Source organism: Podarcis pityusensis (genome assembly GCF_964106645.2).
Source record: "Podarcis pityusensis genome assembly, chromosome: 1".
Classification (NCBI taxonomy): domain Eukaryota; kingdom Metazoa; phylum Chordata; class Lepidosauria; order Squamata; family Lacertidae; genus Podarcis; species Podarcis pityusensis.
The window spans coordinates 24,523,797-24,551,305 of record NC_138028.1 but is presented as its reverse complement, the minus strand read 5'-3'; the positions used below and the strand labels follow the sequence as shown (position 1 = coordinate 24,551,305).

The 27,509-nt window shown below is 46.0% G+C and overlaps 1 protein-coding gene across 2 annotated transcripts in view; it reads right to left on the bottom strand.

Moving 5' to 3' along the window:
- The window catches only part of KCNK10 (potassium two pore domain channel subfamily K member 10), a 73,755-nt gene that overhangs the window by 22,294 nt on the left and 23,952 nt on the right, over positions 1-27,509 (bottom strand). For both annotated transcript variants that reach the window (XM_080976127.1, XM_080976126.1), the window contains 2 exons: positions 27,171-27,508; positions 6,571-6,688 (listed from right to left, as the gene is read on the bottom strand). In XM_080976127.1, the coding sequence (XP_080832253.1) occupies positions 6,571-6,688; positions 27,171-27,508 (456 nt within the window). The remainder of the gene's footprint in view (positions 1-6,570; positions 6,689-27,170; position 27,509) is intronic.

Genomic DNA, 27,509 nt, shown 5'->3' with positions numbered 1-27,509 from the left:
TGGGAGAAGCAGCATGGTTCATTCACAGGCCTTGGACATACTGCAGGTATTGGGTATGTTGACCCTGACTTGCAAACCTCTCTGATCTCATCTGAGGTTACATTGGGTTTGTGCCCACCAAAAGAAGCTGCACAATACCCAAAAGCAAGAGTCCTGTTCCAAATATGAAGTGCTTATTCACAGGTACTTATTTACTAGATTTAATCCAGCCCTTTTCCCCGAAGGCAACCAGGGAAGCAAACAAGATGAAGATTTTTTAAAGCAATCAAATATATTCACAGTGGGGGAAAATCAAGGTGGCCAGGAATTTGGAACAGAGGAATCTACCTTCTATTGAGTTAGAAGGGAAAAGAAGGTAAAGGACCCCTGAACGGTTAAGTCCAGTCAAAGGTGACTATGGGGTTGCGGCGTTCATCTCGCTTTCAGGCCAAGGGAGCCGGTGTTCGTCCACAGACATTTTTCCAGGTCATGTGGCCAGCATAACTAAGCCGCTCTGCTGCAACAGGACACCATGACGGAAGCCAGAGCGCATGCAAATGCTGCTTACCTTCCTGCCGCAGGAGTACCTATTTCTCTACTTGCACTGATGTGCTTTCAGACTTCTAGGTTGGCAGGAGCTGGGAAAGAGCACCAGAAGCTCACCCCATCGTGTGGATTCAAACCACTGACCTTCTGATCAGCAAGCCCAAGAGGCTCAGTGGTTTAGACCACAGGACCACCCGCGTCCCTATTACCTTTACATATTGAGTTAGATCACTGGTCCACCTAGCTCAGTGCCATCTACACTGACTGGCAATGGCTCTCTTGGGCTTCATAGAGGATACAATCCCAGCTAGAAGCAGCTTGCCAGCTGGAGTTGAGCCAGTGTGGTAGCTTCCTGGTAGGTAGCGCAAATGCACCAGCGGGGTGCAATCCAGCATTCCTGCAGATGTCGATGCACCGTGCCAACCTCCTGACTTCCCTACCCTCTCCCTTCCTGTAAGCAACAGCTACCGACCTGCCAGGAAACCAGCACAGCAGTTCCTTCCTACCTGACAAGCCACCTCCTTTCTCAGCCCTATGTAAAGATGCCAGGGACTGAACATGGGACTTACTGCATGCTCTACCACTCAACTGTGGTCCTTCCCCAATTGCTGGCTGAAATGACTCCAGCCTCTCAATTGAATCACGGTCCTCATTCACTGGCACTGGCGGATTCACTGGGGTACTTGGAAATCTGCCTGATTGGGGTGAGTGGGGGAGCGCAGTTCTAAGAGACAGGGTCCTTTTCTGCTGGTTCAAGCACAGCCACCCCGACCGAGGAAACATGTAAGGATAGCATCTATGTGCTAATGAATGGGGGATCCATTTCAGGGAAGAGCCTGGAGCCCTCCCAGCCAGCAGATCTAATTTGAGATGTGAACTGCAATGTCTATTCAGACATTACACAAAACACACAGGACAAACATTTCCTCAATCAAGCCAAAATACAGTTCTGATTGATAATGCCCACCAGGAACTGGTGCAATCAGAGGGAGCTATTGCCAGGATCTAGCCACAGGAGCGAGATTGTGTGAAACCATCTATACATTGTGCTCATCTCTATAAGAAGTACTTTGGGATAGCAGGCCACTGCCTGGTCCTCCATTTAAATGGGATTCACAGCAGCTCAGGAGTTAATTGCCCTGAAAACCTGCAGACCCCGCCATTTCCACCATTTCTTCATGGAACTGAGTTCCTAATGAAACCTATCATTTGATTAATCTGAAACACGTTTTTGTCAACACGGCAGGATACAAGACTTTTGCTAAAGGAAAGCCAAAGGAAAGCCATGCTTTGTCATGCTACTGCATACGGCCTTTGCAAATTGACTCCTGATGGGAGTGTGACTCAACAGAGTAATCACATTTTCAGGCTGGAGTTCTGAATTACGTCCAGTCTTTATCTCATATTATACCTAGTGAAATGTCCAGTTCTTACACATACCCCTCTCCCCACATTTCCCAGTTTATGTGAATCTTCAAGAGATTATCTGACATTCTTACACACACACACCCTTTTTAAAGCACTTATTTTCATGCATTGTCCAAGGACTTTGACTTTCAAGATATGTCCCCTAACTTTTAGATTAAAGCAACATCAGTCCTGCCATGATAGGAACAACTGCAGGTTTTAAACTTGCCTATTGTCTCACAGATAACTCATGGAGTTTTTTCTTGGATTAAGTACACCCTTGTGCAAATTAATTGAAATGAAACAATTGAAACAATGAATTTAGTAGTACAAAACTCACATATACATGTACAAAAGTCACATATACGTACATTAGTAACGGATATGTCCTCCGCTATCTTTCAGAAGCATTTGAACACAGTTTGTCATGGAGTCTACTAGTTTTGAACAGTCACTGTTGTTTTTCGGATCCCTGTACCACACTTGAATCAGTGCCTGAATGAGCTTCTCCATAGTCGTACCGTCTACAGCACGGAGGCGACTTTTGCGTGTAGCCCACAAATTCTCAATGCGATTTATGTCCAGGGAATTCCCTGGCCAATCAAGTACCTGTATTTGCTGCTCTGTCATGAATTTCTTCACCACTTTTGATGTGTGACAGGGGGATAGGTCCTGCTGCAATATCCCAGTACCGTCAGGATACCTCTTTTCTAGCTTTGGAATAACACTCTTTCGTAGAACTTCAATATATTGTGGTGAGCACATCATTCCTTCTATTGGCTGCAGGCTTCTGACACCATAATGATCAACTGACTATTTGTATTTGTTTTGAGTACAGGATTACGAGTAAGACACAAAACATGCTTTGTTTCAATTAATTTGCACAAGGGTGTATTTAATTTCCAAACTCTTGTTTACAACGAAGGCCAAGGAAAATGTGATGCGATTTACACAATCAATACTACACAAATGGTGGGCAAGTTTTAAGCAAACTGAAGGTATGGGCATTCTGATCTGCATCAGGAACCTGGAATGTGGGGAGGGGACTTTAATCATTTGCCATTTGCATCCCACTGCAGTCCTCGGACTCACCTACATTCATAAAGACAAAGCGTTTTATATGCGTTATAATACTGCGACACCAGATGACGCTGTGGAGTCCCATTTTTCGCCAATGGGATTTCCCTGTATGAAGTTTACATGCATTTAACTGAATCGCTTTTTTGATGCGTCTAGATCCAGCCCTCATCAGGATCACCACACACACACACTGTCTGCAGTGAATTGGAACTACTTCCCAATGCAAATAGCTTCCAATATTTGCAATTTACTTTTTAAAAGCCCAAGGCCTTCTCCAGTGCTTTCATTAACAGAGGTACATTTAACAACAACAAAAAGGAGCTTTCGTAGCAGTGGTTCTTCAGGTATGGAATGCCTTGCCTAAAAAGAGGTTCACCTGGTGACTACACTGCAATTCAGACAAATTTATTCATCCAGACATTTTAATTTCTTGCAATAAGGATTTGGAACAACATTGACTTGATAGTACTATGCAAGGGGCTTCACAAGGCCTCTCTTTCAGAGTGCTTTTGCCAAGGGCTTCCTGAGCTCTGAAAATCAGCTGACTGTTGGGTTTTGCAAAGCATCATATCGCATAGCACTTTGCAAGGGGCTTCACAAGACTTGGCACTCAGCTGACTGTTGGGGCTTGCAAAGGCTTTACTGGTGCTGTCGATCAGCTGGCTGGCTGTGCCTGTAAACCCCCTTTTGGTTGTGTCAGATCTCTTCACCTGCCCCACATGTGACATCATATACGATAACAGGTGGGTGTCAGTTAGCCAATGGCTTGTTGGGTCAAATGGGGAGGCCTATTTAGATTTGCAGGTTGGAGGTTTCCCATTCTCTCAAATATATATATATATATATATATATATATATATATATATATATATATATATTCTAGTTACCCATAGATGCAGACAATCTAATCCAACAGACGTTCATTGATATCAACGTACTGCCACTTAGACAGACTTCATTGCTTCCTTATCTGTTGTGCTGGGCTTCCTCAACTCACCCCTTTTCATTGAAACAAGAGGCAGAAATGAAAAGTATAGTTACAGCACCAAAGTTCAGACCATTTTACTGCCTACTCCATTAAAATCCATTTCATTTCAGCGGTTTGCAGCCTGGCAATAAAAATGCACTTTCACATTGGAAACATGCAGCCATGTACAGAGATCAGACCAAGAATGAATTATTCAGACCCAGAAACAAGCAAAACAAAGGATAAGCTTTTTAGATTAGATCTGTCATGCACCCTGCAAAAGACTGTAGGATCCCTCTGTCCCTCCATCACTCTCTCCTCTCTCACATACACACTTCTTAAATGGATTAGCACCAGCATTTCCCTTCAACACTACATCTGAAAGGATACTACATCTGAAAGGATACTACATCATGGCGTAGTAGTAGCAGAGAGGCACTGTGGGGCAAAATGAGCCAATGGTTGCTTTGATGTCCTCAGAAGTGTTCGATCCAGGAACTCTGAATAGGTGTTGCCCTCAGTGATGTCAGTAACCATCACAACAACATTAAATACCCTAGATTCTCTCGGATTGGATTGAACTGGATCACCCATGTGAGTCAAACAGGAAAGAGAAAGCAGCCCTAACAAGGGGTAGAGGGGTGGACTCTGGCAGAATATCAGCAGCTAGGAGAAAGAATATGACTAGAACAGGGCCTGATCCATCAGGGCTCCTCTTATGTCCTTATCAGAGTAGAAACCTGATCATGTAGCATCCCAGCTCCTCAGAAGGTCTGTATGCATAGAGATCTACTTGCATAGGATTCCCCTTGTTGGGAATGTTGCATGACTATACACAGCAAGATCAGCCATGCAGCTCTTCGCCCAATTAATAGGTGGCCCCTATCCTCACATATAGTGCTGCAGTACATTCGCATATTGATCCAGAAGCTGAGCTTCCTATGAACTTGATCTCTTATCATTTCAATATTAATTTTAATTGAGATACTTATATTTTTATTTTACCCCCGCTAAAGACCACCTCATAACCCAGAGCCAAAACAGAGAGCACCATCTGCGTTAACATCAGCAGCACAATTGTAAGATGACAAGAGTTTGGATTACGATCTATGCTATTATTTTCTGTTTGTTCTCTCTCACTCTTGTCATTGTTAAGTTCAGAATGCAGGATGAAGTTTCAGCCCCTGGAGAAATGCACTCTGCTCATTCTTCCAAGAGCCAAGAACCTGCAATTCGCACTCTGGTTTTCAATCTCTGCAGCTACCTACAATTCAATAAACATATACCTACAGATGTGTGAATTGTTAACTCAAACCTTGGCTTAGCTGTCATCCCGTGCTGACCTGGGAAGCCCAGGATGGGAGATAAGCAGGTGCAAGCTCCTTGCCAGGAAGAAGAAGAAGAAAAGTTTGGATTTGATATCCCGCTTTATCACTACCCGAAGGAGTCTCAAAGCAGCTAACAATCTCCTTTCCCTTCCTCCCCGACAACTAACACTCTGTGAGGTGAGTGAGGCTGAGAGACTTCAGAGAAGTGTGACTAGCCCAAGGTCACCCAGCAGCTGCATGTGGAGGAGTGGAGACACGAACCCGGTTCACCAAATTACGAGTCTACCGCTCTTAACCACTACACCACACTGGCTCTCAAGGAGCTAGTACATTTTCTTGGATGTGCAAACCAAGACATGGTTAGGGAGATTCCAATAATAAGACCGGAGGGGGGAAGAGCAGCTCTTTAGGACCCCAAGGAGTTCCTATTGCCATGTGTCCAAACAACTCCCTTATCAATCACAGCTTTGCCTTCACTCATTAGCTAAAATACTGACAGCCAAGAGTAGCCAGCAAGCTCACGTCACTTAAATTGCTTAGAAAGCTACCTCCACATTTTGCTTCATAACTTTCTTTCTAGGAGGACCAGACTGCTGCTTTAAAAAAGAAAGAAACCTAAGTATCGGGGTACCTGCCTAGGGGGCACCAATGAAGACCTTTGTGGGTGCCATGGTGCCCAGGGGCACTGGATTGTTGATCTGTGTGTGTGTGTGTGTGTGTGTGTGTGGTCTGTGAGCAGAATCAAAACAGAAAGACAGCTTGTGGTGGGGCTGTGCTGCCTGCCCCTATTTTCCATGCAGAAACTGATCGGGATTGTTTGTCTACATGATAAAAAAGGTAAAGAGACCCTGACCATTAGGTCCAGTCGTGGCCGACTCTGGGGTCGCGGCACTCATCTCGCTTTATTGGCCGAGAGAGCCGGCGTACAGCTTCCAGGTCATGTGGCCAGCATGACTAAACCGCTTCTGGCGAACCAGAGCAGCGCACAGAAACACCGTTTACCTTCCCGCCAGAGCGGTACCTATTTATCTACTTGCACTCTGACGTGCTTCCGAACTGCTAGGTGGGCAGGAGCAGGGACCGAGCAATGGGAGCTCACCCCGTTGCAGGGATTCAAACCGCCCACCTTCTGATCAGCAAGTCCTAGGCTCTGTGGTTTAACCCACAGCGCCACCCGCATCCCTTTGCCTACATGAACAACCCTACAAAAACCCCACTCTTTTCCATCTCTGCCTCCACCTTAAATACTATATAAATGCATACCTATAGTTGTAATGACGGTTCCAGCAAAGAAAAAGGCACTTCCGAGGTCCCAGTGACTGCTGCTGTTAACGGGATCTCCGACAGGATTGACTCCGGCACTGGTAGCATTAATGAGCCTCTGAAAAAAAATATCAACAGTAAAATTAACCCGCAGAATACTTTATTGTGAAATACAGCACAGCTGGAACTGGACTTCAATGGAAGCTTAGGAACTAGGAAACTGCTTCTATCAGGTCAGACCTATTGCCCATTCTACCTCTGCTTTAACTGACAGTGGCTCTTCATTAGAGGTACTTCCCATCACCCAGGACCTTCACAACGCAGTGCATGTGTACTGCCACTGAGCTATGCCCCTCTCACCTGTTATCCAAAGCACACTGAGGAAATGTGCAGCATAGAGATCTGAACGGATACACTCAGAAAGCACAGTAATGCCTTCATCTCATTCATATCTAATCACCACCATCACCACAAACCATTTAAATCACCACAAAACATTTGTACAGCATTGCAGGCACTTGGTGCACATCATCTCAACAGCCCAGTAAAACAAGCCAGCATTACTACTGCAGATGGGGAAGAGAGGGTTGAACCAGACATGCTGAAGACCACAGGTAAAGTGCTTACCTGCCTAAGCATTCAATGTGTATCCTGCCATGTTTAAATGCAGTTATTGTGTTCATCTTCCTAGTTGCATAGAGCAGTGGTAGCCAATGTGGCAACCCTCCAAATATTGTGGAATACAACTCCCATCATCCCTGACCATTGACCATGTTATGAATGCAACCTGGGATCAGAGAGGGAAAGCACAGAGACCATGGCATTGGTACCAGTTGTCGAAATCTATTAAATTCATTTATTCAAGAGCTCTCAGTCACACAAACTGCGTAGGGATAGAGTTACCAAAGGCAGTTGCTATGTCTAACTAGATGGCTGGTCTAGTAGAACAGGTGGATGTATGAACGGGGCTTCATCCTGCTCTTTGGGGGTGCTACTCTCATATTTTAAGTCCTGCTTATTTAAGGTAGCCATTAGCAACCATTCCTCTTTGGTAATGTTGCATACATCCATCTTCATTCATACGAAATAGTAATATTACATGAGCAAATTCACAAAATCTTCAGGCTTGTTTTTTAAAAAAAAACATATATCTGAATTGTGATGGTGCATGAAAACCATGCTAGCTACGTCAAATGGAAGTTGTAATCCACAACATCTGGAAGGTATCACGTTGGCATTAAGAAACTATGATTCTCTGGCTCACAAAAGAAATGGTTATTTCCCCACGGCGAGTGCATTTGGGTGGGAGAGATTGGCAGAGGATTGTTTACATGGGAAAGCCTTTTTCACCTGTCTCTAAGGTTTCACAGCCTCTTAGGTTTGGCCCTGAGGCTGAGGGAACGATGAGGGACACCGACCTGACCCTGCTAATCCCATTATTTATTTATTAAAAGCAGAAGTGAAATTAATGCCCAGGTTGCCTTGCAGCTTAAACAACCCACGAAACCCGACAAACAATAAAGGGCAAAAAGAAAGCAACAGCAAAAGAAAGAAAGAGGCAGCATATCGTTCATGTCTCACGGAAAGCTTCAGGAAGATTAGGATGAGCAGCTCAGCAAAGAAATGTCTCTGCCCCGTGTTGAAAGACCATCAGAGAGAAGAGGCAAGGTGAGCCTCCATTGGTAGGGGCTTCCAAAGCCTTGGCATAGAGACAAAAAGGGTCTTCCCTCCATTCTAACCAAGTACAGTGGTACCTCGGGTTAAGATCTTAATTTGTTCCGGAGGTCTGTTGTTAACCTGAAACTGTTCTTAACCTGAAGCACCACTTTAGCTAATGGGGCCTCCTGCTGCCGCCGCGCTGCCGCCGTGCAATTTCTGTTCTCATCCTGAAGCATAGTTTGTAACCTGAGGTACTATTTCGGGGTTAGCGGAGTCTGTAATCTGAAGCGTCTGTAACCTGAAGCATCTGTAACCCGAGGTACCACTGTACAACTCTGGTGCTGAAACAATAATAATAATATTATAATAATTTATTATTTGTACCCCGCCCATCTGGCTGGGTTTCCCCAGCCACTCTGGGCGGCTTCCATAGAAACAAAAAATACACTAAAATATCACAGATTAAAAACTTCCCTGAACAGGGCTGCCTTAAGATGTCTTCTGAATGTCAAGTAGTTATTTATCGCTTTGACATCTGATGGGAGGGCGTTCCACAGGGCGGGCGCCACTACCGAGAAGGCCCTCTGCCTGGTTCCCTGTAGCTTTGCTTCTCGCAATGAGGGAACCGCCAAAAGGCCCTCGGCGCTGGACCTCAGCGTCCGGGCAGAACTCTGCCTTCAGGTATACTGGGCCGAGGCCGTTTAGGGCTTTAAAGGTCAACACCAGCACTTTGAATTGTGCTCGGAAACGTACTGGGAGCCAATGTAGGTCTTTCAAGACCAGTGTTATGTGGTCTCGGTGGCCGCCCCCAGTCACCAGTCTAGCTGCCGCATTCTGGATTAGTTGTAGTTTCCGAGTCACCTTCAAAGGTAACCCCACGTAGAGCGCATTGCAGTAGTCCAAGCGGGAGATAACTAGAGCATGCACCACTCTGGCGAGACAGTCCGCGGGCAGGTAGGGTGGAGGTGGTAGACAGCTGCCCTGGATACAGAATTTACCTGCGCCTCCATGGACAGCTGTGAGTCCAAAACGACTCCCAGGCTGCGCACCTGGTCCTTCAGGGGCACAGTTACCCCATTCAGGACCAGGGAGTCCTCCACACCAGCCCGCCTCCTGTCCCCCAAAAACAGTACTTCTGTCTTGTCAGGATTCAACCTCAATCCATTAGTCGCCATCCATCCTCCAACCGCCTCCAGGCACTCACACAGGACCTTCACCGCTTTCACTGGTTCTGATTTGAAAGAGAGGTAGAGCTGTGTATCTTCTGCATATTGATGGACACCCAGTCCAAACCCCCTGATGATCTCTCCCAGCGGCTTCATATAGATGTTAAAAAGCATGGGGGAGAGGACAGAACCCTGAGGCACCCCACAAGTGAGGGCCCAGGGGTCTGAACACTCATCCCCCACCACCACTTTCTGAACACGGCCCAGGAGGAAGGAGCGAAACCACTGTATAACAGTGCCCCCAGCTCCCAGCCCCTCTAGACGGTCCAGAAGGATGTTATGGTCGATGGTATAAAAGGCCGCTGAGAGATCCAGCAGAACTAGGAAACAACTCTCACCTTTGTCCCTAGCTCACCGGAGATCATCAACCAGTGCGACCAAGGCAGTTTCAGTCCCATGATGAGGCCTGAATCCCGATTGGAAGGGATCCAAATGGTCCGCATCCTCCAGGCGTGCCTGGAGTTGTTCAGCAACCACGCGCTCAATCACCTTGCCCAAGAATGGAAGATTTGAGACTGGGTGATAGTTGGCCATACTGGCCGGGTCTAAAGATGGTTTTTAAGAAGCGGTTTTATGACCGCCTCTTTCAGCGGATCTGGGAATGTTCCCTCACAGAGGGAAGCATTCACCACCCCGCAGAGCCCATCGCCCAGCCCTTCCCGGCTTGCTTTTATTAGCCAGGATGGGCAAGGATCAAGGAGACAGGTGGTTGGTTTCACGCGTCCAAGCAGCCTGTCCACATCCTCAGGGGTAACGGATTGAAATTGATTCCATGCAACTTGACCAGACAGAGCTCTAGCACTCTCCCGCCCAGCCCTGCTCCCACGGTGGTGTCTGGCTCCTTCCGAATATGAGTGATTTTATCCGCAAAAAACTTTGCAAAATCGTTGCAGGAGATCTTGGGGTCTTTACAAGGCCCCGGTGGTAAAGGTGGTTCTGTTAAATTGCGAACCACCTGAAAGAGTCTCCTGCTACTATTTTCTGCAGATGCAATAGAGGCGGTGAAGAAAGTCTTCTTCGCCGTCGCTATTGCCACTTGGTAGGCTCGACGTTGAGCTCTAACCTGTGTCCGGTCAGATTCAGAGTGAGTTTTCTGCCACAGACGCTCTAGCCGTCTCAGCGATTGTTTCATCGCCCTCAGCTCCAAAGAAAACCACGGGGCTGTCCAGGCTCCATGCAATCGGAGAGGGCACTTCGGAGCCAGACAGTCGATAGCCCTGGTTAACTCCGCATTCCAGCGGGCCACCAGGGAATCAGCTGAAAGGCCATCAACATGGGATAAAGCATCCCCTACCACTCTTTGGAAACCACTTGGATCCATTAAGTGGCGGGGGCGGACCATCCGAATTGGTCCCATCTCCCTGCAGAGGGGAAGGGTCGTGGAGAAGTCCAGTTGCACCAGGAAGTGATCTGACCATGGCACTTCTTTTGTTTCACTTTTACTTAGTGTCAGATCACCCACGTCACTAGAGGTGAACACCAGGTCTAAGGCATGTCCATGACTATGAGTTGGGCCAAACTTATTCAGGGACAGCCCCATGGAGGCCATGCTTTCCACGAAGTCCCGAGCAGCCCCTTGTAAGGTCGTGTTGGCATGGATGTTAAAATCCCCTAGGACAACCAAACTAGGTGTCTCCAGGAGAAAATCCGCCACGACCTGAAGCAGCTCGGACAGGGAATCCTTGGTGCTGTGGGGAGGTCGGTACACCAAAAGGAATCCTGTACTGCCCCTATTGCCCAACTTCCAGAACATGCACTCAGAAAACTGGATCTTCCCAGTAGGACGCCTGGTGCAAGCTAGTGACTTCCTAAAAATCACTGCAACCCCCCCTCCCCACCCACATGACCTGGGTTGCTGTGCGTAAGAGAAACCTGGTGGGCAAGCAGCGGCAAGGACAGGCCCATCTGCTTCCTCCAACCAGGTCTCTGTCACACATGCCAGGTCAAATCCTCCATCCACAATCAGATCGTGGATGGCAGTGGTTTTATTCATCATTGACCTGGCATTACACAGCAACACCTTCAGGTCATGTGGGTTTCCCCTGTTGATTCCAGTATCCATCCAGTCAAGGCCAGACCCGGAGGCAGGGATAGTCTTCAAACAACGACTAAACCTGCCTCCTCGATAATGACATGGTCTGGTCTTAGTGTAACTCCGCCTCCTGCCCATGATCACTGAGATCGGATATCCCAGTGCTTCCCCCCCTGTGGAACTTGTCACAGCCATCGTGTTGGCCGGGGCCCCACTCCCAGGCAGCTATACAAACTATACAGAACCAATAAAACAAGAACAAAAAAAGGAACAGAACAATTATACTAAAATTAATCCCCAACCAAATATCCATCCCACCCACCCACCCCCAACAAAGGAAAAAAGGAAAAAAGAAATAAAAATTTAAATTGCCACCGACTGCTTGAGGACATTTTAAAGCACATTAACCACCTGGAACAGGGAAGCAATGGCAGAACAATTCCCACACTTCTCCAAAAGTTTGTTCCAAATAAGGGCCTGGGCCACGCCCCCTGGGCCAGGTGGAAAAGGCCTTGGAAGGGAGCAGGCCCTGCAGTCCTCCCCACAGCCGATGGTCCGAGGCTTCCCCGCAGCAGGAGTCCCTTTATAGCTGGGAGAGAGGACCTGGGCCACGCCCCCTGGGCCAGTTGGAAAAGGCCCTGGAAGGGAGCAGGCCCTGCAGTCCTCCCCACAGCCGATGGTCCCACAATGTGGAGAGCCAGGGGGAGGGGGGGAGATCTCTGTGTGCAGCATGGCTCGTGTTGGTCAAAAGTATCCAAAGCCTCAAATGATTTAATTACCTCTGGTTATTTATTTATCTTTGAATGTTTAATTACCCTAAAATCTAGATACTTAAACAGGGAAAAGAGAAGATGGGAAATGTTAACAGCATAGCTAAAATATAGAGGAAGGGGACTAGGATGTCTATCTACTAGGTTCCCAGTGGTGTCAGGGAAAAATTTGTTTGCTACATAGCAGAATCTCAGAGTGCAGAGAGCATTCTGTTTATTTACCCAGAAGAGCATAAATCAGCTTAATTGACACCTCAGCGTGACAGGCAGGCCATGGCACGCTGTCACCTCAACTGGTGTTACTTGTGCCAGAGGATGCGTCGCCTTCTCCATTCCAGAAGCAGCACACTATGCGGCATGACCCAGAGTACAAGAACCACATCTGTGGTTCGCCCAGCCTAACGCGTTTGCTCGGCCAAAGGTGTGCAGTGCACCTCCAGGAACGAGTTGCCTGACAGCAGCGCACCCCAGACAAAGGCTGCTTTGGCATTCTGCTTGCGACGTGACAGCGTTTTTCACTTCATGAATTTAGGGCAGCTTTAGTTCAATCTCTAAGGACAGACTCCGTCTTCCTCAAATAAGAACGCAGGGGGGGGGAGCTTTACAACCAAACGGACCAGTGTGCGCTTGTTGAACAGGGAACCTTTTTCAGCCCACGGGCTGCATTTTCTCATGCACAACCTTCCCGGGGTGGGTGGAGTCAAAGACAAGAGTGTGTGGAGCCATAAAAGGTAAAGGTAAAGGGACCCCTGACCATTAGGTCCAATCGTGGCCGACTCTGGGGTTGCGGCGCTCATCTCGCTTTATTGGCCAAGGGACCCAGTACAGATTCTGGGTCATGTGGCCAGCATGACTAAGCCACTTCTGGCAAACCAGAGCAGCACACGGAAACGCCGTTTACCTTCCCACCGGAGCAGTACCTATTTATCTACTTGCACTTTGACGTGCTTTCGAACTGCTAGGTTGGCAGGAGCTGGGACTGAGCAACGGGAGCTCACCCTGTCACGGGGATTCGAACCGCCAACCTTCTGATCGGCAAATCCTAGGCTCTGTGATTTAACCAACAGCGCCACCCGCGTCCCGTGTGGAGCCATGGATGTGGCCTTTGCTTCTGCATGAAAGGCTACATTCCAGGCATCAGAGGTTTCTACAACCCTACCCCCATCTTTCCATCTCCCAAGCAAGAGGCATTATCACAGTTCAAAGTCACATTCCAACCAGAGTCAATTGGGGGGTTCAGAAAGTGTGCAGGGGGAGCAGAGGGGGGCAGCCCCATTGCACATGTAGAAGTCCTTGTGCAGGGCTTCCACATATGGGGCTCCTGAGAATAATCCTACCCTGAATACTGGGGGTGGCCTGGGGGGAGTCCCGAGGGATAGACAGAGTGCTTTGAAGGGTTTCCAGCCTGAGGCTCCCATCTGTTGTCTGATTTGATCTTTTCTACAAAAGTACTGTGGGGTTGTTGTTGTTGTTTCTAATTATTCTTCTGAAACAGACTTTGTGTGTATTACTCACTGTGCAAATGGCTCTGTGAAGAAAACATGATGTAAGAAACAAGCTCACAAAGGCATCTGAATAGCTACAAACCTAGTGGTACAAAAAAGGGGGGTGCTACACCAGAAAAATCAACTGGTTTTTGTTGATAATTAAATGTTTCTTGTAAGCCACTTAGAGGTTTTATTACAAGGAGGAGGTATACAAATCTTTTTAAGCGAAAACATATTAACACATGCAGGAAGGGAGGCAAGTCTCAAACTGATACTACACCAGAAAGTTGGTTCTTGAAGAATAAAAGAGAACCCTAACACATTTCTCTTTAGAAACATTACACAGGACAATAGAGGCTTGTGTTCTTTATCTTTAAGGAGAACTAACTCCTATACAGAAAAAAGTTGCACTGAGATAAACGTGACTTAGGTGATTTCATGTGGATGCATGGCTGTTTTAAGCATATGTGGCGCCGGGGTGCAAAGATCCGCCCGGTGACCCCCCCCCTGCCAAGTTGCCCAATCCCAGGTGCGCAGGAGGGTGGAGCTGACTGGCCGCCTCAGCGTCTCACTGGCTCGATTGCCCCCAAATTTGCGGTGCAGAGCCGCCGGCAGCAGAAGAGCCTGCCATGGTGCTCTGACCAACGGGTGGGCTCTTCCCTGACTCAACCCTCAGTCCCTGGACTCTTGGCCTGGAGCCCCTGAGAGCCCAACGCCCAGGTGCCCCACACCCTTAGCACCTATGGGTAAGATGGCCCTGTATGGATGTTTATTGTTGAATCAGTATCATGCATGCAAGTTTTTTTGTCATGTCCACACAACATTGTTATCATCAAAATGCCAGCTCATATTCCCACTCCAAGAAGACCAACCCTTTTCTGGTATCTCAGCGACCCATTTACAATATTAAACCCCCATTTAGAAGCACCCTTACTCCCAATGAAGTGTGTACAGGATTGCAAGATACTTTCTTTGAACTTTCTCTAATTTTGTGTAGGAGAAATGTTGTGGGGGGCTTAAATGGAGGAAGATGACAAAAGGAGCCTAATTGGCTATGATTACAGACAGTGACTGATTTGTAAGTCTAAATGAAACCCCAAATTGCCCATTTTTCTTGCTAATAGACTCCTGGCTAATCCATAAATATTCTGTCAAACACAGAGCAGGTCAGCAGCTTGAAGGTCTAAGAGAAGATGGAAAGGGGCTGCAGAATTACGATAATCAAGAAGCTTTTTAATAAAGTTATAGTCCTAGACACTGAGACTGAAAACATGTACAGAATAAGATCAGTGATCCATTTAGCTCAGCATTTTCTACACTGACTAACACATGTTCTCAATGATTTCAGAAAGGAGTCCTTTCCAGCCCTACCCAGAGATGCTAGGAATTGAACCTTTTGTGTGCAAAGCATGTCTTCTTCATCTTCTTCTTTGGCGATCACTCATAGCCAAGTAAGATTGTCTTCCACAAACACAGTTTTAACAGTTGAGTCCATAAGTGACTGTGGAGGCCAATTCTGGATCCACACATCCTTCCACAGTGGGGACATAGGCAAAGCATGTACCCTACCACTGAACTATGACTCTAGGCATGGGTCCACAATTCCCGTCTACCTGCACGAACTTCCATTACCTCAATGACCTTAGGCCCAATAGTTCTTCCTCAGGGGCAGAGGGGAGGAATCAAAGAACCAACCAGAACAAAACATGAAAAGTACCTTTGAAATTTGCACTCCATTCATTAAACTTTGGTCCCTTTTTATGGATTCCACCCCGCCCAAGTCCAGAACATGCTGGGGGAAGGGTTGACAACCTTTTTGGGTGAATGGCTGCATTTGCAAACCAGGAGGAAAGGCAGGGGGAAGGGACCCTGTGAGTACCAGGGGAGATCTCTTTAAGTGCATGTGCATCCACTGGTGACACTTTGGTAACCCTTGCTCTGGAGCAGGCTTCCTCAACCTCGGCCCTCCAGATGTTTTAAGACTACAATTCCCGTAATCCTTGACCACTTGTCCTGCTAGCTAGGGATCATGGGAGTTGTAGGCCAAAAACATCTGGAGGGCCGAGGATGAGGAAGCCTGCTCTGGAGCATACGTGGAAGATGAAAAAGACAAGCTCTCTTCATGCACGACCCCTGCCAAAAACAGGCAACAGACCAAGAGCTCAAATGAATGGATTCAAAAATCCATTCTACCCTTTTGAATTATTTGGTAGATCACCACTTTCCCCCGCTTTTGGGAGACTGTATTGCAACAGACATGATTTAAGTTCCTATCTTGTTCTCTGGAATCATTGTCTTCATGAAAAATAAATTAGCTCCTAGCCACACTCTGTAAGAACATCTTTAAAAGAGTGAATGAAGTGTAAACAGCACTACGGGCCTGCAGAAGGCTTGGTCAATGGCTGTCAGGTGGCATATTCATCGCACAAAGTCATATTCCCTGGTGGCCAATTAATTGCCTGAGTTACTGCCATTGGTGAGGAGGGGGGAAGGAATAGGTCATGACCCATCTCAATCCTGCATAATTTTGCCAGCTAATTTCACTGGACATCATAACTCTGTTAAACTGCGGTGTGTGTCTTTTTATTTCTTTTGTGGTTGTTTTTAGTACATACTTGTAGTGATATAACTTACTGTTTTCCCAATTGCTCTTGTTTATTGTGTTTTATGGCCTTCTGTAAACTAACCTGGAAAAATTTAATTGGAGGGCAGTATAAAAACACATTCAATAAAACAAAATAACGAAAGCATGAGTCTGTATGATGTGTGGTGATCTGTAAATTGCTTTCAATTCAGAAGATTCCAAATAGCCAACAGTAACCAAGAAAAGCACAGACAGGATAAAACCGAACAGAAACAAAACTAAGAGAGTGACAGCACCTCACAGGAATGATCTATCCAAAAATGACATGTTAAAATTTTTATATTACTTCTGCAAGGAGCTTGGACTTGTGGAACTTCCATAACTGAGGGACAGACTCTACATGAATACAAAGATGCAGTCCTCTTGGTTATCTTAGGCAGGGTGGAGAAATATATTTCATCCAAGGCATTTGGGGCTTGACAAGTTAAAGCCCATGGCTGCAATTGCTATCATCAGAAAGTAACAAGAAGCCAGTGTTGATTCTTGATCACTAGTACAATATGAGATCCACAGGTGTTAGACGGCAGAATTTTACATTCTATTATTACGCAAATTTATGAGGAGTCCTAAAAGGCAGCCCCAGAAAAATATATTACCATGGTCTACCAGGAAATTTACAAAGGCATGGATGATTAAACTGCACAAGATTAGTTTGATATTGTCCATTTCACAGTATGTAGAATACTAGGTTATTTAAGTATCTGAATGGGGAATTAATTCATCCTATTTTGATTCACTTACTTACTTATAATTCAATAATTCTTATATCCAAAATAGCTTGTGAGAAAAATCTAGCCTCTTAAAAAACCCTAACCTGCTTTGGTGAGCGAGTATCCCAACTGTAAGATGTAAGATGTAAGTGCGGGTGGTGCTGTGGTCTAAACCACTGAGCCTCTTGGACTTGTCGATCGGAAGGTCAGCGGTTCAAATCCCTGCAATGCAGTGAGCTCTCGTTGCTCTGTCCCAGCTCCTGCCAACCTAGCAGTTCAAAAGCCCACCAGTGCAAGTAGATAAATAGGTACTGCTGCGGCAGGATGGTAAAGGGTGTTTCTGTGCGCTCTGGCTTCCATCACAGTGTTCCGTTGCACCAGAAGCGGTTTAGTCATACTGGCCACATGACCCGGAAAGCTGTCTGTGAAGAAACACCTGCTCCCTCGGCCTGAAAGCGAGATGAGCGTCGCAACCCCATAGTTGCCTTTGACTGGACTTAACCGTCCACGGGTCCTTTACCTTTACCTTACCTGTAAGATGCTACTTTTAAGTGAGGCAAAATATTTGTAGAAATAATAGGGGCAGGGGTCCTACTTTTCGTGTAAGAAATGTGGAAAAAAAATGTGAAAGAGTCTTTCTCTCCCTGCCACCAATTGCCCTACCCAAATTCTAGCAAACTAGCAAGAAATCCTGTTATAGTAAATGTGCTGTTGATTATAATTTCCAAACATTTAGTAAATGTGTAACAGGCTCTAATGCTGATCACACTCAAATTTGTAGAGTATGTTCAAAGGCTGTGCCAGCAGCAGATGGTGGTGGGGCTGCTTTGCCCACCTGACCTCCATCCGGCTGAGTCACTGCAACGCACTGAGATGGAGAGGAGGTTTGCAAAGTTCAAATGCGCCATCAGGAATGCCAGATTGGCTCCACCAGTCAGTTTACTCCGCGCAAACTTCACTATGCCATCCGCTGTTAAGCTATGGTCTTTCTCTACCCAACCTCTTATGAATGCAAGGCAGCCCTTTTGGTAGCGGTACCTTCTCTTTCAGATCACCTCTCCTCTGAATTAAAGCAGACACTGACTGGCATTCTGACAACTGCTATTTATTTATTCTCTCCAGCCCTTGCTAGACATGGATACCAATTGTTCATAAGAGCCTGATGTGCCCCTTTTGGCATAAAGTTGACTGTTACTTCATTTATTCTGCATATAAATATTAATGCCTTTTTGTACACCACCTTTTGGTGTTTACATGGAAGGCAATATAGAAATAGTTTAAACATAATGAACTGCGTCCCTGAAATTTGCTCTTTCGCTTTTACATTCCTAAGTCTGAAATATAATTTCTTTCACAGGTTTTTCTGTTTTGCCCAGGTGATCCACACAAACTCATACTGGGAGCCAACAGCTGCCAGTCAACGCTCTGATTTTTCTGGTACTATTGTTCCTTTTTTCTGCATTTCCTTCATTTCACAAATTGCTTTCCAGCAATGAAATCAGCAATGTGTCCATGCAGTGATTACTGTGCCATGCAAGGACCAAATGACAGCACCATGCTCCCTGTGTCGCGCAGCACAGAGCCTCAGGTGTAATTACTTTAGAAAAGAGACACTGGCGATTTCATTAGGGAGGCTAGGACCAAACTGGCCCCACCAAAGCACAAACACTCCTGGCAGAATACATTAGCATTAGACAGCTCAATCTAAAAACCAAGAGTTACTGTGAGAAGCAAATAAAGGCAAAGGATTTATAAGAAGCTTTGCCCTGAACAAAGCAGTCCACTTACTCCCCCAAAGTCCACATTTCCTAGTTGGTTTATACTAGAGATCTATATATAAACTGGCCAATCCACTCGAATTAATGTGTGAAAGTACTGCCACTATAGCACAGTTGATCTCACTGGTCTGGCGTTCCCTCAGCTTACAGAACTGCTATAATTTATGCATAAAGATGAAATTCATTTGGTTTGCTTTTTAATATGAACCTTCCAAATTTGCAGGGAGTTCTTAGTATGGGCCCTTCTCTGATGTCTTCAGTAGGCCGTTTAGACTTTTTTGGCCAGGTTTCTTAGTGAATTTTAACCTTGTGTGCGTGGACCTATTATGTTGTTATTCTGGCTTCTTAGTATGTCCTGTTTTTTAAACTGCAAATTATTTTATTATGTTTATAACCCAACACACTTCCATCCTGGAACCCAAGATGTAGTTCCCATGCAGTCATCTGCCCAGCCTCGGTCACTGACCATACCTGGACATACTTAGCTTCAGCAAGATGGTGGCCTTGTGTGCCTTCAGACTGTACCCTGGGACTTATAATGAGGTTGGAATTGTTGTAATCTGCCATGGCTGGGGCTGATGGGAGTAGTACTCTGGTTGTAAGGAGGCAAGCAAGTGGCAGCTGGCTGAGGGGTGCCCCATTCGCCCTAATGGAGAAGCCTCCACTGACTGAAATCGTTCCTGCCACACACTGAATCTGTTCCATGGGAGCATTCATTTGCAAAATAAAAGGAATCAGGCACCGCCACTGGGAGAGTCGCGAACCAAGTATCCAACAGAACAGGTCCTGCTCCTAGGGCCTTCTGGTGGTTCCCTCACTGCGAGAAGTGAAGCCACAGGGAACCAGGCAGAGGGCCTTCTCAGTAGTGGCACCCCCCTGTGGAACACCCTCCCTCCAGATGTCAGGGAGATAAAGAACTACACAACTTTTAGAAGACATCTGAAGGCAGCCCTGTTTAGGGAAGTTTTTAATGTTTGATGTTTTGTCACTTATTATTATTATTATTATTATTATTATTATGCCCATCACCATCATCATCATTATTATGCCACCCAGAGTGGCTGGGGCAACCCAGACAAATGGGCAGGGTATAAATAAATATATTATTATTATTATTATTATTATTATTATTATTACATTGCAAGTAAGTCTCACTTTAATTTGAATTGTTCTTGGCTATGTGCAGCTCTGAAGGCATCTAAGGCAGCCGTGTCCAAGGAAGATGCTCCACTGGCTCTCCATCATTCTGCACACAATTTCTTTTTTTACAGGCAGGTCAACACTTGCTGCAATGCAGTAAGATCCTGTGCCAGCTGTAGGGAAGCATCATTTTTTAAAATCCACATGGAGGTATGAGAGGATAGTGCTTTAACCCTTTAGCAACAGTACTCTTTAAAAAAGCCACCCTTCACCTTCTGACCTTCTGACCTCTTTACTTACAACCAACGCTTTGGGGGCAGTTTATGTTTAAAATATGTGCTCCTGTGAGGTATGTTTACCCATTTCCCGGCACCTAAGCAAAAAAATCTAAGAGAAGATTTCCTTTACCGGCAAAAATCCGTTCCAATACTGTGCACTTGCTGGCCGTAAGCCATTTGATACGATAAGCAGCTAAACCTATTTAATTTACTTTTCAGAAACGATTCCCGTTCGAGCCAACAAAACGCCTAAGGACAAAAGTGAATTCCCCTGAGGAGAAGCTTGCTTAGAATACCTGGCTCGTACGCTGAGAAAGCCGGCCCGCTCATTAGCTCCGCGATCATTCATTACCTCAACTGAGGTTAAAGGAGAGGAATGAAAAGGAACAAAAATGCTCCACGGCTGGGCAAAAGCAGACCGACCACAGCACACAGCACAGGAGACAACAATGCATGACAAAAGGGAGAGAGAAAACCCAGCTGCTTCTCAGGAGAAAAAAGGGTCGGGGCAAGAGTCTCCAGCCTTTGCAGGCCCAGAACTTACCTTTCACTTAACCTTCATTGTTTGTGCGTGTGAGTGTGTGTGTCTCCCTGCATGCACATTTTCATGACATCTCCCTAACTGTTAAGTTCCACATTATAGATGAGCTTTCAGACGGCATAAAAGCCACTTCTGGAACTATAGTGGGATACAGTGCAAACTTAGTACTCATTTCCAGAAATAATCCATAACATAGTGGCGCTGTGGGTTAAACCACAGAGCCTAGGACTTGCCGATCAGAAGGTCGGCGGTTCAAATCCCTGCGACGGGGTGAGCTCCTGTTGCTCGGTCCCAGCTCCTGTCTACCTAGCAGTTCGAAAGCACGTCAAAGTGCAAGTAGGTAAATAGGTACCGCTCCGGCAGGAAGGTAAATGGCATTTCCATGCACTGCTCTGGTTCTCCAGAAGCGGCTTAGTCATGCTGGCCACATGACCCGGAAGCTGTACGCCGGCTCCCTCGGCCTATAAAGTGAGATGAGCGCCGCAACCCCAGATTCGGCCACGACTGGACTTAATGGTCAGGGGTCCCTTTACCTTTTAACAGCTGGAGAAACATAATGAAAATGGAATGAAGTAACATGTGAATGCAGCCTGTGTCTTATCCCTTTCTCTTCCTCAACTGCTCTCCTCCCACCTCTTCTCTCTTTCTCTGTCTCGGTTTCTCTCTCCCCCTCCCCCTCCCCCCATCTTTCATTATTTACACTTACATTTCTTGCTTTCTCTCTTTCTGAAAAATTGCGTTGGTGCAATTGATGGAGGTCAACTTAAAGTAAGGTGTTGTGCAGTTTGGACTTACAACCCACCAGCAGAACATCAGTGACAAACCCCTGGAACACACACTCCACTTCTGCATTAGCAGCATTTGCAGGTCATGGAAATGGTTTAACATGAACCCGTAGGTGGCTTTTCTGCTTTGCTCTTCCCCTAGCACAAGAGGGGTGTCAATTTATATTTTATCAGGTAACTTCATTTCTTTCTTTATTACATTTCTAGCCTACCTTTTCTCCAAGGAACTCCTCCCCATTTTATCCTCAAAACAACCCTCTATGGCAGGCTAGGCTGAGAGACTGTGACTGGCCCAAGAAGAACACAAATGGGGGAGATTCAAGCATGGGGGGGCATACAAAAAGGATGGGGAGCCCACTAATGCTCAACTCCAAAACTGGCTCTTTTTATATATACAGTGGTACCTTGGGTTAAGAACTTAATTCGTTCTGGAGGTCCATTCTTAACCTGAAACTGTTCTTAACCTGAAGCACCACTTTAGCTAATGGGGCCTCCTGCTGCTGCCGTGCTGCCGGAGCACGATTTCTGTTCTCATCCTGAGGTAAAGTTCTTAACCCGAGGTACTATTTCTGGGTTAGCGGAGTGTGTAACCTGAAGTGTCTGTAACCCGAGGTACCACTGTATTCTACAGGCTTCTGGAACTCCCAAAATGCTCTAAAAATGGCCAGTTGGCAACCATAATGGCTTGATGACCTACTTTGCACAAGCAAAACCAGAACTGACCTTTCAGGGAATAAATATTTCACTGAGAATGGACAGAACTGCCGGGTTTCATGCCACTGACTTTTGGCAGAGAGCAGAATGTCTTCCCCCCCTCTCCTACACAACTCGGGAATGGATTGGAATGGCCCTGATCCAGTGAGGGGAAGGTAATAAAAACACCATTGCATTAGAGACATGTGTGTGCGCGCGCGCTCACTGAGTTGTGAGGCATGGCGCCTCAAACTTCCTCATAAGGAAGCTGTGCCTGGAGGAAGAACTGTGAGGGGAGAGACACTCTCTTCCACCTGCCTTACTCCAACCTCTAGTCTCTGCTTCTCAATTTCTATTGCATTATTTTATGTACTGTGGCTTGCAGTTGTTTTATTGATTATAGTTTAGAAATTATTTATCGTAACTGTTAAGGGTGAATTTCTGTTTAACTTTTATATGCTGATATTATTCTTTTATACGATTCTAATGATTGTTGAATGTTACTTTTTTGATGTAGTTGCTTATTTTAAAGTTAGGTTTTATTATCACATTTTTGTATTGCATTCGATTGTTATAAGATGTACATTTTTTGTTTCTTCATCTTATAAACCACCTTAAGTATTGTAAGATAGAAAGACAGTATACAAATTAAAAATGATGATGATGAAACTAAATCATTCCTTTCACTACAGTCAGGTTAAGTTAGGCTGAGAGGCAATGATTAGCGCAAGGTCGTCCAGTGAGCTTCATAGTTGAGCAGAGACATAAACCCAGGTCCCTCTGGTCCAAGTGCAAGCCTCCATCCACTACTATGGCACACTGTTGTGTGATAAAATGGGGAAGAAGAGAGCCCTGTGTGCTACCTTGAGGTCCTTGGAGGAAAGGTGGGGTAAAAATGTAATAAATAAGTGCATAGTGGGGCACTGAACCCATCCATAGCCTACCTTACCTCAAAGTTTATTTTATTTGTACAAAGGTGTCTTACAATTAAAAGAGCTAAAGTTCCTAGAGTGTCACAGGGTTTTTTGGGAACTGTAGTCCTGTGAGGGGAATGGGAGCCTCCTAATAACTCTCAGCACTATGTAACTACAGCTCCCATAATTTTTTGGGAGTGGGGAAGCCATAGTGCTTTAAATGTTTTGTATGAATGAAGCCTGAACCAGAGATCATAGTCCACATGCTGGTAGGGAGAAGAAAAACGAACATAATCTGCTCATGCAGAATAAAGCATGCATACTGCAACATGCAAAAGAGGTCAATGAATTTCCAAAATCTTCATTTTCTTTGAAATTCAACTAAAAGCCCCTCTAATTTCTAATTAACAACCTCTTGTTTTGATCAAGCACGCTATCAAGCATACCTCTTTCATACAACTATACAGGACTAATGAGCAGTCCTGCAGCCAGTTCCTTGATGTTTGTAAAAAGAAATATCGCTATGAATGAAAGCACCACATTAAAAGCAACAATACCAAGTCCTTTGTTTCCCCCCCACACAACACAAACAGCATGAGCAGCAACAGAGCCTCCTCCCACCCCCCACCTGCCCCACGTTTACTGACAGGAAAGAAAACCCATTAAACTGCACAGACAAGAATCAGGTCTCCAAGGCCACTCATATACTCTGGACCCCTGCTTAGTTTGACAAAGAAAGGCTCTGGAAATAAAGTCACCTTTCAACCGAGACCTGCAGCAAGATGAAATCTATTTCATACAGACCAACACACAGCTGTCGGGTGATAACAGTTTGTGATCGCTACCCCATGCATTGAATACAGATGGAGGGATTAGACTGGAAACCTCCACCTATTATCATTGGTTGGTCTCTGTGTGGGGTTTTTAAATCCCTGTTTGAAGTCACCTTAAAGGCTGACTTCTGATGCAAGAATGCACGCTGTTTCAGGATCCTTGCAAATGAAGTCACATACAAAGTTGATAGGACAGCTGCTCCAAAGCTTATATATGGCAGAAGTGTGGTTTTTTGGTTGGGATTTTATTAATTGCTGGCCATCCTGTCAACCCATTTCCTGCTCTCTTTGGCTTCAAACCTTCCGGCTTGCAAGACAGCCAACATGTACTGCCAAGAGGTTTATTGGTTTAAGTACAACTTCACACTTTATTGGTGTTGCACTTTAATCTGTGTGCTTGCCAGTTCTAGCATGCTCTTCCTCAGCCAAGTGGATCTGGCTATGGATGCTCAGCCGATCAGCTGTTCAGCTGCTGTCTCCAACAACCTGCCCCAACTTTGCTGGCTTGCAAAACATCTGGCTGGGGGGTCCCTTTCCTTCCTAACCCATTAACATTCTTCCTTAACCGTGAGTAGTCAGAGACCATGGAGGCGGTGCTGAATTCCTCCTACTAATAAAAACAGAGTCAACTGGATGTCATTGTTGTCCATGTTCATATGCTGGCCTTCCTCCCAAACACGCAAACAACAAAACGGCTAAAAGCAATGTCAATACAGATGCAAACTAGGCAAGATCTCTGCATAAAAGGCTTATTGGAAGAGGAAGGTCTTCAGTAGACAAAAAAGACAGCAGAGACTAATTCCTGTCTAAGGAATTCCAAAATGTAGCTGCCACAGCACTAAAGGCCATGTCTTTTGTATTTCTTCTTTCTAATCCCATGTGTTCCCTAAAGCAAGGATGGGCCTGTGAGTCGTCAGTCTGGGGCCAGATGAAACCCATGGAGGACTCCTCTCCTTGCCTCTTCCCCCCACACGTCACTTGGCATGAATAGAAGGGGAGGGCTGAAGCTGGGGAGGGAAAGGCAGTGGAAGCTGGTTCCTTAGGGCAAATGAGGAACTGCACCACCAACCTCATCCTGTTCCCAGCCAGCCCCCACCTGGCTCCCTTCTTACTTACAACCAGTCCAGAAGGTACCATGGCCTGTAAGCTTCCTTCTCCTTGGTTTCACTGTTGCCTTTGTGGAACTCAACAAGGAGGAGGATGGGGACGAACACGAACTAGTTGGCTCTGTCTGTTAACATCTCTGGCGCCACCTACTGTTGGCCTCCCTGCCCTAACAGGCTCACCACTGGGGAAACATAACTCCACCTCCTTATGTGCTAGACCACCCCAACAAAATCAGCTGCTTGCACCACAATTAGGCTTAGGGGGAAAGGTTGTTTCAAGTGCACTTGCTGTGTGGTGGAGAGGTGATCTTTGTGGACACTGCATCTGGGGAGGACTGCTGGGAAAGGTGTGTGTGTGTATGAGAGAGAGTGAGAGAGCGCCCTTGATGGGGGCTCTGGCCACACCCAATTTTGCTTTGGTTCTGCGTACCACTGCCCACCAAGGCTAGCCATGAGGGAGTGTGGCCCTCATCCTGCAAAAAACTTCCTACTCTTCTAAAAGGTCAATGAGCAATATATTACTGCCGTGTTACAATAGTGCATTCAGAGAGCCCGTATGGTACAGTGCTCAGAGTGTTAGACTATGACTTAGGTTGCCAGGGTTCGAATCCCCACTCAGCCATGAAGCTCACTGGGCGACTTTGGGCCTGTCACCATCTCTCAGCCTAACCTACCTGACAGATTGTTGTGAAGATAAAAATGGGGGGGGGGGAGCCATGTATACTATCTTGAACTCCTTGGAGGGAAAAAGTTGGGATATTAATGTAATAAAATAAAAATTGGGGTTTGTGGACTGTACATGCCAGATCTGCTTCTGCTTGAACTTGGAAACATTCTGAGTGGGAACATCTCTTCAGATCTTTTCTTCTCAACTTCCTGTACAGTTTAGATTCAGGTAGGTAGCTGTGTTGGTCTGACGCAGTCGATCTCTCTCTCTCTCTCTCTCTCTCTCTATATATATATATATCAATGGTACCTCGGGTTAAGTACTTAATTCGTTCCAGAGGTCCGTTCTTAACCTGAAACTGTTCTTAACCTGAAACACCACTTTAGCTAAAAGGGTCTCCTGCTGCCGCCGCGCCGCCGGAGCACGATTTCTGTTCTCATCCTGAAGCAAAGTTCTTAACCCGAGGTATTATTTCTGGGTTAGTGGAATCTGTAACCTGAAGCATATGTAACCTGAAGTGTCTGTAACCCGAGGTACCACTGTGTGTGTGTGTGTGTGTGTGTGTGTGTGTGTGTGTGTATATACACACACACACACACAAAGAGAGAGAGAGAGTCATACCTCGGGTTACAGATGCTTCAGGTTGCATTTTTTCGGGTTGCGGACCACCAAAACCCAGAAGTACCGGAATGAGTTACTTCCGGGTTTCAGCGGTCGCGTATGCGCAGAAGCGCTGAACTGCAACCCACGCATGTGCAGAAGCAGCACTGCGGCTTGCGAACGTGCCTCCCACACAGATCACGTTCGCAACCTGAGTGTCTTGTGTGTGTGTGTGTGTGTGTGTGTATTGTCCAGTAGCACCTTAGAAACCAACTAAGTTTTTTCTTGGTATAAGCTTTCATGTGCATGCACACTTCTTCAGATACATTTTAGGAAACATTTTAGGAAACAGTGGCTGGGATCCAAGGGATCCACAGCAGCCCCTTCAGGTCACCAGGAAAACCACTCCGGAACTTGTGCAAAAAGATGCTTTCAGATCACACCTCAAGTAAAACCAGACTTTGAGCATGGCACATTCTCATTAACCATAATTTTAACAAGCCACAGTTTTCGGCTTCAGGCATGACAGAAAGCCGCACTTCACCTAAAACCAAAGGCAGGTGCTTTTGATTTCATCCCCATGATCTTAAAACTGAAGAAAATGGGGAGGAGGAGCACCCAAGCCCGATGCTTGCCATAGTTCATTTACATAGCGGTGAACCATCATTTCCCATAACTTAAAATCTAGAACGCAGTGTCAGTGAGTTTCATTAGTATGTTCCTTCTAGTTTTCTCACCTTAATCAATTCCTCCAACTCCTGTTGAGATACACATTTGTTCTCCAGAAGGAAATCTGCCTTGTCGTTGGCTGTTCTGTCCTTCTGCCTGCTTTCTTCTGGCTGCTCCAGGGCACGAAACACAAGTCCCCCGGTGACCAGGTAGGCCACAACCACAAAGAAGATGGCCACCACCGTTTTCCACTTCATGACCGTCTGCAAACCCTGTGATGGGGTTTCCATGCTGGCGATCACAGTTGTCCGGGGGGAGGAAATAGAGAGTCGTGGCCCCGGATTGTGTGTCTTGGTTTTATTGCTCTCAGGTTCACACGCCAAGGGAACAGCTGCTGGAACAGTCAC